Raw genomic sequence first — 14,253 nt, 5'->3', positions numbered from 1 at the left:
GTGTTCATTTTCACCTCTTTGCTCAGTCTACTACTGAGAGCAGTCAAGCATTTGAATCTTATACCCAACTGCTTCACTAACTTTAACCCAACAGAGCTAGAAAAGATTGTGTACTAGCTTTATGAAGGGGTAAACCTAAGCAAAGGTTATATGAACAACTGAAGTTAATACCAGAGGACTCAGTCCTGATTCCATATAGTCTGTCTTGAAATTCATTCCTCAAAGATCTGTTAGATCATCTCATATAATGTACATGAACAAAGTCAGGGTATAACTGTCCACTCATACACTTTTCATTATCATTGAAATAAAAAGTCACTAAAAAGTGCTGTTCTAGTGTAACTTTAAAAAGAACATTGTAAGTAACTACTGCTTCTCAAACATTCATTACAGAGCTGGTGGTCTGTGTGCTGCTTGCCTCATTCCTTCCCTCTCTCCCCCCATCAGTAACAGAGGTTTTTACAGGTAAATCCTGTCCTGGGGTCCAGAAAACCCTCATCCTCTTACCACTGTGTTTGAGCACCTCACAATTATAAGCAGCTAATCCTCAAAACTATCTTCACTTTACAAGTGGGAAGTGACTCACATATTTACCAATTTGTCCAAACTCATGCTGTCTCTATGAAAGTACATCCAAGACCCAATCCCTGTTTGCTAAGCATGGAATCATCCCTATTAATAGATTTGTATTTAGCTAGGACTTGCTTTGTAATTAGAACTTCACAAACAATTCTGCAAACATTCAAGGGAGAGGCAAAAAAACAAGCTGGCCATTCTTTTTCCATGCTATTGGATCTGCATGTGCAAACACTAAATACTTATCTCCATCACTGATGCAAACAGATAACAGAAGACAGCTGTAAGGAATAGATCTGCTGTTCTAGAGGATGCTTTTTTAAAAGATATTTCGTATGAAATGAGTGGAAAAAAAAGGAAAAGGCAGTATCACAACTTGTGAGCTATATATTCCAACTACTCTAGAGAACCACAAATCCTGAGTAACACTACCCAATATATTAAGTATAACTAGACTGAATTAATCTGAGTAACAAAGATTATGTGCTAATGTAAAATAAAGATTTTGTCACTTTTCATATTTCAAGGGAGAAAAGCATATCGGACTTTCAGACTTTGCCATGCTGTGCTCCAATATTATTTACCGATTTCGCATAAATCATAGCAAGATTTTTCTTTTGATAGTCAAAAGAGACAAGAAGTTAAAAAGCAGTTTTTCAGTTGTATACTCTGGCCCCTTTTTGATCTTTACCTACCTTCTCGCTGTGAGGATCGTGACATGTATTTCTCAGACAGTGGACCCGAATCATTACAGTGACATGATGAACCAACAGCTCGAGGACCAGATGAACTGGTAGATGTTATGTCTGAAAAAAGAAGCAGCCATGTGAACATAACAGTTAAGCTTAGCCCTTTTACTATATTTGTCCCTTATTTAGCCTTCCTATCAGTGTTACATAAAGCCTTAAGCAGATACACATCGCATTAAAAAAATACTTTTATAAGAATTGCAGACAGTGCAGCTTATAGCCCAAAGTGAATTACTATTAAGTAGTAAGAGTCAGATTTTGATTTCACTGGAAATCAGACACCTACATGTTTTTAAAAGATTGCCCAAATGCCTTTTATTTTTTCAGACTTTTTCATTTAAAAAGCACATCCTAAAAGTACCATTATGTTTGTGTCTCATACAGGTAAACTGTCAGCACTACAAACTTTACCAGGGATAGAAGAGGTGAGTGGCATTCTTTCCTTCTTATGCACTATCACTACTACAAGTTGGAATATAAACTCTTCCCCATGCCACTCCATTTAGATAGAGACCTTGTAGACGTAACTGGGGACAGGGTTTAAGCTAATGTCTTTATCACCACTGAAGGTGAGCTGGAAGACAATTGCTCCAAAAGTGAAGTTAAGGGATCATCCATACAAGCAGCCACCAGAAGTCAGCTGCTCCACTAACAATAGAAAATTTGCTTTATTATGGAGTAACAAACAAAAGTCCACTATGCCATTTTAAAGTAATTTTCAGAGGACAAGCATGTACTATTTTGCATTATTTTGAGCCAATGACAATCTGCAAAGGAAAGTGAAGGCCAAAAAAGGGAAAGAATGGCAGAGTTTTTAGTGACTACCACTATTTTGCTATGCTACTGCCACACAGCAGAATGAAACAGGCCATAAAATTTCATGTCACAGAATCCTATCAGCTCTGCTGCTGAGAACACAACTGCAGCACTACACAACAGCCATCAGTAATTGTGGGAATACACATGCATTCAGCCCATTCAACGTGGCTTAGGTCTTCTTCATTACAGCACCAAGGATGTTAGACTGAAGGAAAAGTAAAGATTACCAGCCTGAGGTGACAAACTTGCAAAAGCTGTAGTGCCATATTATTGAAGTCTTGATATCAAGAATCACCGAAGACACTTTGCACACCTCAGAGTCAGAATGTGTCATACATCAATAATACAGATATTTACATGACCCTTGAACAACATAAAACTGCAACCTTAGTGAAAGTTTTTCTTTAGAGTCTTTCTAGCCCAACCTCTACCTTCTTCCATTAGCTAAGTGTTCCATAAAATGCCTCTATCAAAGAAGCTATTACAGACTTTTCCACAAACATTCACCTGAACTTGATGTAGTTCTCCTAGCTCTTAAAATTGGGTAGCTGCCAACCTCTAAAGATTTGTTTAAATCGAGGTCGTGCAAAATCAGAAGATATCCAGAGGAGGTTGAGATCAACATTTTGGAACAGTCTGGCATTAGTCTCATCCGCATGAGAAAACGGGTGTGAAAAAACTTCTTGTGAGGACATCCATCTTCTGTGCACCTGGACAATGAAAAGGAAGAAATGGTTGCATTGAAGTCAGACTCAAATCCCTAATAACATCCAGAACAGTTCAAGATGTGCTGAGCACATCATCTATCCCAAACTCCTGCCCTCATTCTACTTAAACTAGATTTTAAATGAATCTACATTTCACACTACTATGAAAACAAAGGCAGAACATTTTCATCTTGAAAGAATTGAATTTTGTCATCTCAGGGAAAAAAAAGCCTCTTTGTAACTTCTGAGCTGTTATTGCATCAAGGCAAAGCAAATTCTTGACAAAGGCTATAAACTGATCACAGTATTTAACAATGCATTAAATTACCATTCAAGGAAGTAGGTTTTCCATCTGAAGAATCCTATCTTTGTCTGCTCTAGAAACATAACAGCACACATGCAGCCACGTACCTGTTGGTGTCCCAAATGATCACATTTCCATCAAACCCCGATGTTACTAGTAGCCTTGTATTGGTATCAAACTCAATGTTCTTCACCCAGCTGGTGTGGCCATGTAAAGTGCACACTTTTGTATTCAGCTTTCTCAGATCCCAAAGTGCTATTGTAGTGTCATCAGAGCAGGTTGCAAACAGTCGATTATCTAGAAACCTGCAAATTGGACAGAAATACAGCTGTGGTTAGCACCTTTTCTAAGGTATTTCCAATTTAGTTATTCATAAACTGGAATTTAAGTTAACACAAAAAATACAAGACAAACACATGAAGAAGAGATTCCTTATAACAGCAGAATATTTGCCAATAAAACTTGTAGTTCTCCTAAAATTCTGTATGGTATCTGTTCATTTCAAGGAGCAAACAAGCAGACCTACAGAAGCATAGCAGAGGATTTTTTTTTTTAATATGAACCATTTAAAGATTACATAACCATCAATAGGACATATGCTCGCACAGGATCCCTGTAACAAAAAAAAACAGTTACCCACCTGGACAGTACTGACTTTTAATGAAATTTAGCAAGTATAGATGAAGTGCAAACACCTTATGACTGGCCAGCTTTCAGACCACTGTCAAGAGATTCCCATGGACTGATACGGGATCCCCTGCAATAGAGGTCTGATAGCCTAGACTATGCCTGATTAACATCTTTAGTCTTCACTTCTTTTGCTAGGTCCCTTTGCTCCTTTGGACAGGCAGTGCTGAAAGAAACAGGAATTCTGCACCTCCATTTCAGACTAGACAAGATCCTATTGGGTCCTGATAAATTAAAATTGCACTTTTCTTTATCCTGTTTGTTTCTATCCACATTTCCACCTTCATCCTTCCTTATACCATTCTTCAAATCTTCCTTTTTTTCCAGTTGTACAATCTCCCTCCATTCAGATGAGAGTTTTTAAAAAGGTCACTTTCTTGTGACTCTCAATGGAAGTGCCTTACTTTTTTAAAACCCTGCTGCATTGTACAATGCACTAATCCCATTGGGTTAGTCAAAACATTCTATGCCTCAAAGTTTCCTTTAGCTAAACCCTGAACTCCTTAGTTCAGGAGGCCCTGTCTCTGTTTTGTACCATGCATCATTATTTAGCACCTGAACAACTCAGGGAAGCAAGCAGAGGAAGACCTCACCAGATCTTGATCTGCTACTACAACAGGCAGAGCACAGCATTTGTCACAAAGTTTGTGACAGAAGTTGCTCAGCAGGAGGCATACATTCAAAAGTGTCCCGCCTAACTGGATATCTAACCACACCTTTGCACAGATACTTGAGACAAATACTTTCCTGTACTGAACACCCTGTAAAGCTGGCCCCATACTTGTAAACGAGATACAGAATGATGCTTTTTGACAAAGAATTAATCCAGCCAACAGCTTTGTAGATATAATACTCACTTTATTACCCACCTTAGTACTTGTTTTACACTACAGTACTGTTATCTTGGAAAAGTTTACCAGATTAAAGACTAAATGCTTTTACACAGCCATTGTTTGCATATTTCCCTAGAATCTCAGACATTTCAACCATTGTTTGCTTGTCCTTTGCTTCAGAATCCTTCTAGCTTCACACAGCTCCAGGAACATTGTTCACTGCAGCTACAGAGACAGGAGATAGAGACATATACAGGGCTGAACATCATTAAACCTACTGTATCCAAGAAGCTTTTTTTAATCACTTGGAACAGTCTCAACATTCCACTTAAAAGCAAGGGCATTTTTTCCCACTTTTCTGACCCCCCTTTCCAATTTTAACCAGTCTGGGGCCTGGCAGCAGAAGCTGAGTGGAAAGTTATGTAAGCTCATCCCACTGAAAGGTACTCCTTACCCCAACACAAACCAAAGTGCCCACACACACACTCCCAACCTCCCTACAGTTTGTGTATTTGAATCCAGAGGCAGACGCACAAAATTGGGCTTTTCAAATGCACATAGTGGCAGATGCACACTTCAAAGTGCAAACCCAGAGCGCTGTCTAGCAAAAGAATCCCAGATTAACTTTGGAAAGCTCAGCGTATTAGGAAGTAACAACTGCAGAAGTGGCACAGGCTACCAGAACAGTGTCTGAATTTATATTCTTAAGAGTTTAGGAGCACTAGACTCCTTCAGTGCAGATGTGCATTTTAGGCTGAAGTTTAAGCCTCTATATAATCTGAAATTCTATTTTTAACTCACAGTATTGCAAGTAAAAAGCAGCTCCACATCACAATACAGTTGCAGTCCTGCACACCTACCCTGCCTTTTGATGCAGGAGTGAAGACTTCTATACACCACTCCATATATACCACACACTTTCTGTACTGAACAAGTCTTTCACAGGGAAAAACTCCCCAGTTCACCTAGTTAAAACCAAATCAGGATCAAAGCAGTTTATGTATCAATATCAGGAATACAACAGCATTAGAAACAACCACAGTACTGGTCACTAACAAAATATTAATCAAGACCTAAAAATTTATAAACATCTTTCTATAACTAATCCAAGAAAGTTCTGTTCCCCACACACACATTCACGTTATATGTACTACCCCCCCCCCCCCCCCCCCACACACAGGATGTGTGGATTACAAGCACACCCCTCCTGTGGGAGTGTGGGTTCCCCCACTTGCACACCCCTCCTGTGGGAGCTGCGGGTGCTCCAGCTATAGGTGCACCCGTGCTGCTCCCTACAACCTGCTGATCCACGTGCCGGTGAGAAAGCCCCCCACGAGGTCACCTATGCACCCCCAAGGGGTGGGCCCCTACTTGGTGCACCCCATACTGCCAGCCCACTAGCTGGAGGCAGGTTACTCACGGCATCCCACAGGGAGGAGGCTGCTCCGCCAGGCCTAGGCGGAGGCTGCGATGCCGATGCTGGCAGGGCCACTTCTGTCAGCGTCAAACACAGGTTTTGTCTACTGCTGTTTCCAGACCAAGGGCTCTCCCACTTGCTAAAAGTTTTCATGGTTTTTATACTTCTTTCCAGGCTGACTCCTTTGTTTCAGAAGTTTCTTTGAGGGGCCAAATGGCTGGAAAGCAGCTCTGCAGAGAAGGACCTGAGAGTCCTGGTGGACAACAAGTTGACCATGAGCCAGCAATGTGCCCTTGTGGCCAAGAAGGCCAATGGTATCCTGGGCTGCATTAGAGCATTGCCAGCAGGTCAAGGGAGGTGATCCTCCCCCTCTCCTCAGCCCTGATGAGGCCACATCTGGAGTGCTGTGTCCAGTTCTGGGCTCCCCAGCACAAGAGAGACATAGAACTACTGGAGCGAGTCCAGCGAAGGGCTACTAAGATGATGAAGGGACTGGAGCATCTCCCATATGAGGAGAGGCTGAGAGAGCTGGGACTGTTCAGCCTGGAGAAGGGAAGGTTCAGGGGGGATCTTATCAAGGTGTATAAGTATCTGATGGTGCAAGTAAAGAATGCAGAGTCAGACTGTTCTCAGTGTTATCCAGTGACAGGACAAGAGGCAATGGGCACAAATTGAAGTACAGGAAATTCCATCTGACCATAAGAAAACACTTTTTCACTGTGAGGTTGGTTGAACACTGGACCAGGTTGCCCAGAGAGGTTGTGGAGTCTCTATTCAAAACCCAACTGGACACAGCCCTGAGCAACCTGCTCTAGGTGACTCTGCTTGAGCAGGGGGGTTGGACTAGACAGTCTCCATAGGTCCCTTCCAACCTCAACTATGCTATGATTCTACAATTCTATGAATTCCCTGGCTACTGTTTAATCCAGCTGATGATTTTCTTCCTCTTTAACATGATCAGTTTTAGGCAAACCAGACAGTTCTGTATATTCAATACACACACACACACACACACACACTTTACTGAAGTGAGGGTGTAAAAGGGAGGGTGTAAAGAGGATGGGGCCAGACTCTTTTCAGTGGTGCCCAGCGATAGGACAAGAGGCAATGGACACAAACTGGAACACAGGCAGTTCCATCTGAACATGAGGAAAAGCTGCTTTACTGTGAGGGTGACAGAGCACTGGACCAGGTTGTCCAGAGAGGTTGTGGAGTCTCCATCCTTGGAGATATTCAAAAGCCATCTGGACACAATCCTGGGCAACGTGCTCTAGGTGACCCTGCTTGAGCAGCGGGGTTGGACTAGATGATCTCCAGAGGTCCCTTCCAACCTCAACCATTCTGTGAAGTAGTGAGGTGTTGGAAACTTGCACGGGAGGAGCCGACGGAGGGAAGACCCAGACGCTCAATATGAGTGATCAGCGTACTTCCTCTTTATTAGGCGTGATCTTCCTTTATATAGCACAGGACTAATCAGGCTCATACATATTGCAAAGGCTGAGCTCCTTATTGGTAATAGCAATTTTGTTTACCCCAACAACTTCTGCATTACATCACCTGCAAGTTCCCAGGACTAATCATTGATAACACATTGGAGCCAAGGACAATGTGTCCTTGGCTCTAGCTGTTTTTACTCTCGTACGGGACTTGGCTCACATCAACTGTGTGCGATATATACTTAGTTCTGCTTCCTTTAGTTGTTCAATCTTCACATGACCTCTGCCCTCAAGCCAGTCCTCCACAATTCCCCCGTTTTTATTTTGTGCGAGAAAGACTTTTTTAGTTAATTGTTCAAGCTTTTGTGTTAAGCAGCCAAAAATCACTCTTACAGCAATTAAAATTAATACAATTATGAATAGAATACGTAGCCCTTCTTTGATCAAGCCCAAAATCCAGGTACTCACATTACCAAACATCTTTCTAAACAGATCATCAAACCAATTATACTGTACGGTGATTCTCTGGGTGTGGTCCTTTAGCCATTTCAATTGCTCATGGATTGACTGTCCATGATCAGAAAGATTAAAACAACACATTCCTTCAAAATCCTCACACCCGCGTCCCTGTGCTAAAAGCAGAAAGTCTATAGCTGCTCTATTTTGCAACACTGCATGTCTCAGGCTATCCATATCCTGTGACATTTCAGAGAGAATTTGTGTAGTAACATTTGACTGCCTAACAGCCCAACAAGCAAGTTTATTTAGATTAGACATGGCATGCGCAACTGCAACGTTAGGAGCTAAAGCTGCGGCGAAAAACCTTTCCGCAGGCCCCCATAATTCTGCATCATCAGCGCAATCTGAACCTAGTTTTTTCAATTCACGTTTGCCTCGACGATTCTCACTTCTTCTATGTTTGATTGCTGCAGTCAGATTTGACCAACGCTGATCATGTAAGTCAGGGGCAAAGAGTGTCAGGCGTCCTATATAACAAGGTCCCCCATAAGCGTTTCCTGGCACGCCTTGCCATGCTCTGTCACCACAAATTAGAAAAATACCAGGAGGCAGTGCCTTAGGGGCACTCATAGGCCACATTGAGTTGTGATCATTTACTCCATAGGCCCCAAGTGGCTCACTATTATTGGAGTTATTCCACCCACAATAATTACCATTGGCGTTAAACCCTAAAGTTCTAGACGTTATGTTCGTCCAATTATCACTAGTGTTTCCTACTGCTACTGACCCTAACAAATCTAATTCTTGTGGATCCCATGGCAACGATATATTAAGATGTTGCAGTGCAGCAACCACTCCGTCTGAGAGGTTGCTCGAGAAGGACCCACTTAAGAGAGTGAGCGAAGTTGAGTATGGGCCTAACAGCTTGACCAATTCCTTTGGAGCTCCTATAGGCACCCCAAATAGACACGTCCGGAAGGGATCGCTTCCTGAGGCTAGAGACAAACAAAAGGTGCGCTGGTTAGTTTCGTTAGCCCATGTAACCCACATATTCTGTTGAGTATCAATCTGAGACAACATTGTAGACCCTTCAGCAATTATCATGATCAATAGGACAATTTTGCGCAGAGTTGTCTGTCCGATTCCGAGCATAGTCTTTGTCCACAGTCGCTCCTTCGTCTATCACAGGTTTCGTAAATCTGCTGGGAACCCAAACCGGTCCTGTGGGAGAAGATATACACACATAACCGCGCCCTACATATATTACCTCTGCTGGACCTATCCATACTCCCGTTTTCATGTCCCGGTATTTTACTCTAAAGGTCCGGCTACCAGCCTTTTCTTCTTCTATATGATGTTTGATTGCTGGTGGTTCTTTGTCGTCCCCGAATACACACAAATAGTTTAGTACGAATAGGGTCTTATCAATTTTTTCCTTGAATAGTTCGTTTTGGTTGTAACAGTGGTGCTATCCATTCTAGTACAATGGGTTCCGCCAACCCTCTTTTTTTTCCCCCGTTTTTATTTTGTGTTGTGTAATGGCTCCCATTAGGTATTGTGGGCCACATAAAATAGTAAGATCAAGTGGCTGATTTTCCAGGCGCCGGTGCGTAGCACGCGTAGTAATTAGCGATGCAATTTCCCGGAGTACCCGTTGCTGTTCCTCTGTGAGCGTGACGGCAGCCGCTGGGTCTGTTCCCTTCAGCAAGGGGCGTAGCAGATTTAAAAGTTCATTAGGAATGCCGACAACCGGATGGATCCATTGGAGGTCTCCTAATAGTTTTTGAGCATCATTGAGTGTTCTTATGTCAGTCCTGATTGTCAATTTCTGTGGTCTGATGGTGGCATTCGAAATATGCCAACCTAGATACTGCCAGGGGCTGGATTCTTGTACCTTTTCCGGGGCCACTACAAGTTCCTTTTTCTTTAATTGTGTGATTAGATCAAATTTTTGTTCAGGAGAAAAGGGGGTTTTTTGTGCCAACAATATGTCGTCCATGTAGTGATATATCATGGTCTCTGGCCACTGTTGACGTAACGGTTGAAGTGCCGCATCGACATAGAGTTGACAGAGGGTTGGTGAGTTTCGCATACCCTGCGGTAGTACTGTCCATTCAAATCTTTGGTCTGGCCCCTCTCTATTGATAGCAGGGAGTGTAAATGCAAATTGCTGTTTATCATCTTCATGGAGGGCTATAGTAAAGAAACAGTCCTTTAAATCTACGATTAGCAGGTGCCAGCCTTCTGGGATCATTGCTGGGTTGGGTAACCCCGGTTGTAAAGCACCCATGTCATGCATCTGTCTGTTTACAGCACGTAGATCGTGTAAAAGTCTGTATTTGCCGGATTTTTTCTTGATCACAAATATTGGGGTATTCCAAGGGCTGGTAGATAGTCTTAGATGACCTTGTTTGTACTGTTCCTTTACTAGTTCATGTGCTTGAATGAGACTTTCCCGTTTAAGCGGCCATTGCTCTACCCACACAGGCTGATCAGTCCTCCAGCTGAGTGGGATTGGGAAAGTCCAGGCAATGGCCGGTGCTATAAAGGGTGTTCCGAGGTAAGCACCATACCCATCTGGGCAAGGATATCGCGCCCTATTAAGGCTTGCACTCCTTCAGGTAGGGGTAAAATGGAAACGGAGCAATTAACCACCTTGTTCCCTATAGTCCATTGTAGCATCGATGATTTCCGGGCGAGGGTGACCCCGCCTACTCCAGCTACCGTGGAGCTGGTCTCTCGGGTTGGCCAATGCTGGGGCCAAATCTTAGTGCTAATTATTGATACATCCGCTCCAGTGTCCAATAAGGCATTAGTGCGTATAGATTCTTCTTTATACTTTACAGTCACGGTTTGTCGGGGCCTTTGATGCATTCCGACAGTCAGTAATACTGCACTTCCAGTGGAACCAAAAGCACCATAGCCTCGTGGTTGCTCTTTCGCTGGTGCCACCCCTTCAGTCAGGTGGGGAAGCGGAATAAGTTGAGCTATCCTCGATCCTTGTGGTATGTGCATAGGTGGAAACATTGCTGAAACCACAATTTGTATTTCCCCGAAATAGTCCTTGTCGATCAATCCTGTCAAAACTTGTAATCCTTTCATTGTAGCGGACGATCTTCCAATCAGTAAGGCACCTACTGGCTCATGATTAATAGTTACTGGTCCGTAGACATTCGTCCGGATTCTTGTTGGCTTTGTATCCAATAAGGTGGCGTCTACTGCTGTTGCCAAGTCCAGTCCGAGACTCCCTCTGGTGGCTGGTCGAAGACAAAGGGGTTCATGCTGTTCGGAGTGGAGCTGGGCGCCGGCTGAGGTGGTTGTGTTAACTGCAGGGGTTGCTGAGTTGTTGTGGTGAAGGCCGCCTTTTGTGTCGTCGCGGGGCGGCTCGTCCCGCTTCTCCGGGCGTTTCCCGAGCCAGCCTTCCAACAAGCCGCTCCATCATGTTTGCTGCTTTTGCAGTTGGGACACCATACTCTACTAGCTTGGCATTCTCTGCGAAGATGACCAACAGCGCCGCATCGGTAGCAGCGTGCCGATCGTCGATCGGGGGGGTATTTCCGCCGGGATTTTGCAAAGGAGCAAGGGCAGCGAATACCTGTCTTTGATTCTGTTGCATATTATCCCGCAACGCCTGTGCTTGCTCTCTCATGCTCTCTCCTAATTGTTTCACTGCCTCTACTAGCATAGCTTGCAGTCCTACAGGTACCTGCGCCATTCTTTCTAGCCCCTCCTCAATAGTCCATGTTCCCGGGAGTGTGGCTAAAATACTACGCGTTGAAGGGTTACTATTCTGTATTGCACATTGTTTCAAGATAGTCCCTTTCAGATAATCTGGTACCCCTGCTGCTTGTATAGCATTGGCTACTCTGTCAATAAATAAGCCGAAAGGCTCTTCCCGGCCCTGCTTTATTCCCATATAAGATGGGATACCCCCTGGCTCCTTTAATTGATCAAGCGCCCGCCTTGCTAGTTTCATTGATTCTTTAGCTTTATCTGGTCCCAGCAGGGCCTGCGCTTCTAAGCGGAAATACGCGCCTATCCCCATCAACTCATCTAACCTTACTCCATACAACGGGTCCCCTGGAGCCCTTATAACAGCTACCGCTTCCTGGCATACTGCGTGCCAATGCGCGTTAAACAGCAGCTGCTGATGCTGTGTTAGTATTAACTTCATTATGCTGCGTATGTCCCCCGGCAACAATATATTTGTCCCCCAAATATAGTCCAACATCTGTTGGGTTGGTTCCCCCTTTATTCCCGAATTTTTTTTTTTTTTCTTTTTCAAACTGCTTTTATTAGTGGTTTCTGACCATTAATATCATAGAGAAAAACTTATTTCACATTGATAGCCTGAGATGGGTGTCCTCAGATAACTGTGGCCAAAGGAAGAGGAGAAGGAGGAGAGGAGAAAAAGGGGGGGGGGGAGAGAGGGGGGGGGAGAGAGAGAGGGGGGGGAGAGAGAGAGGGGGGAAGAGAGAGAGGGGGGGAGAGAGAGAGGAGGGGAGGGGGGGGGAGAGAGGGGGGGAGGGGGGGGAGAGAGGGGGGGGAGAGAGGGGGGGGAGGGGGGGGGGAGGGAGAGAGGGGGGGGAGGGAGAGGGGGGGGGAGGCGCTGAGGGAGGAGGGGGGATCTGCCGCATGGTCAATGTTGCTCCTTTTGGCAGGCCTGTGTTCCCAGACCCTCCCTGGGCAATAGTAAAGGTTCGAGGGGGGTGATGGGTATGGGGACACAGGGGACACCTCTGCATGCGGGGGTTCCTTGAACCCATCGGGGCTTCCCAAACGCTCCGCGGCGGCGACAGCTACTTTCTTTTTTTTTTTTTTTTCTTTTTGTTTTTTTTTGGGTTTTTTGGTTTTTTTTGTTTTTTTTCTTTTTTTTTCCTTTTTTTTTCCTTTTTTTTTCTTTTCTTTTTCTTTTTTTTTCTTTTCTTTTTTTTTTTTTTTTTTTTTTGAGGTGCGAGAGCATTAGTAACTGCCCTCCACGGCTTCATCAGCTTTTTTGCTGTCTTGTTGTCACTTATTACTTCATCAAACAACTTGTCCCCAAATTTTTTCCATTCAGTTTGTTCGAACATGGTATCTGGGTTAACAAAACACCCCTTAGCCACTCCGTAAGCTAATAGCCCTGGGAGTTCCTTATGACATTCTATTCCTTGAGTACCTCGCTTTTCTAAAAAGCATCTTAATAAATAATAAGCCGCTTGTCGCTCCGTGGTTACTCACTTACCGTTGCAACCTTTGCAAGACCTGCGGCGAGACTTTCTGGCAGGACCCCGTCTCGTCCTGGGCACGGACCCCCTTTGTTTGTGTCCTCTCCACCTCCTCTGTAGCTCTGGCACGTAGACCCCCTTTTGTGTCTCGTCGCCTTTAGCACAGCAGGACCAGCTGTCTCTAGCACTCTGTCGACTCCTGAGTTCTTGATCACCGAGTCCCTGACCGGCAGGGTCCCTGTTCGGGCGCCATTTGTTGGAAACTTGCACGGGAGGAGCCGACGGAGGGAAGACCCAGACGCTCAATATGAGTGATCAGCGTACTTCCTCTTTATTAGGCGTGATCTTCCTTTATATAGCACAGGACTAATCAGGCTCATACATATTGCAAAGGCTGAGCTCCTTATTGGTAATAGCAATTTTGTTTACCCCAACAACTTCTGCATTACATCACCCGCAAGTTCCCAGGACTAATCATTGATAACACATTGGAGCCAAGGACAATGTGTCCTTGGCTCTAGCTGTTTTTACTCTCGTACGGGACTTGGCTCACATCAACTGTGTGCGATATATACTTAGTTCTGCTTCCTTTAGTTGTTCAATCTTCACATGACCTCTGCCCTCAAGCCAGTCCTCCACAGTGAGGAAGGTATCCCTCACTGTAGACTGAACGGGTGATACAAAATCTCAAACCATAACTGCCCTGCCTGCTACTTCTAGGGATCTCCAAGTGATGGCTGAGGATTTGGGAAAACTTGATAGTCATAACTTTGCTGACTGGCTTACTAGAGCTATCACATCAGGGAAGGCAGATAGAGAAGAGAACATTGAAACTTGGGTTAAAATGTCTGCCCTATAGATGAACATTCACTGAGAGTGGTATTGGGAGGATTTCATTTCTTGTGACAGCACATTTTTTAAGTATATAGGCATAGTGTGCCTGTTAACACAGCTGTTAAAGAAGAAGAGACAGTGGGACTGGGATCCAGGAAGCACTAAAGCAATTAAAGTTACCAGCTCTTCAAGCCCCAGCTCTAAAAATGCCAGATTCACCACATC

At 44.1% G+C, this 14,253-nt stretch overlaps 1 protein-coding gene and 1 long non-coding RNA gene across 3 annotated transcripts in view; both read right to left on the bottom strand.

Moving 5' to 3' along the window:
- The window catches only part of LOC135324502 (DDB1- and CUL4-associated factor 10-like), a 39,725-nt gene that overhangs the window by 9,222 nt on the left and 16,250 nt on the right, over positions 1–14,253 (bottom strand). For both annotated transcript variants that reach the window (XM_064501038.1, XM_064501039.1), the window contains 3 exons: positions 3,263–3,460; positions 2,652–2,854; positions 1,272–1,382 (listed from right to left, as the gene is read on the bottom strand). In XM_064501038.1, coding sequence (XP_064357108.1) covers positions 1,272–1,382; positions 2,652–2,854; positions 3,263–3,460 — 512 coding nt within the window. The remainder of the gene's footprint in view (positions 1–1,271; positions 1,383–2,651; positions 2,855–3,262; positions 3,461–14,253) is intronic.
- On the bottom strand, positions 7,504–12,420 carry LOC135324503 (uncharacterized). The gene is made up of 2 exons (XR_010385873.1): positions 9,255–12,420; positions 7,504–8,514 (listed from the first exon to the last, which is right to left on the bottom strand). It is a non-coding gene; the product is annotated as an uncharacterized LOC135324503 (long non-coding RNA).

The sequence above is a fragment of the Dromaius novaehollandiae genome, chromosome W (assembly GCF_036370855.1).
Source record: "Dromaius novaehollandiae isolate bDroNov1 chromosome W, bDroNov1.hap1, whole genome shotgun sequence".
In the NCBI taxonomy this organism is placed as follows: domain Eukaryota; kingdom Metazoa; phylum Chordata; class Aves; order Casuariiformes; family Dromaiidae; genus Dromaius; species Dromaius novaehollandiae.
Note: the sequence above shows the minus strand (reverse complement) of the source record. Positions and strands in the feature narration are given on the sequence as shown.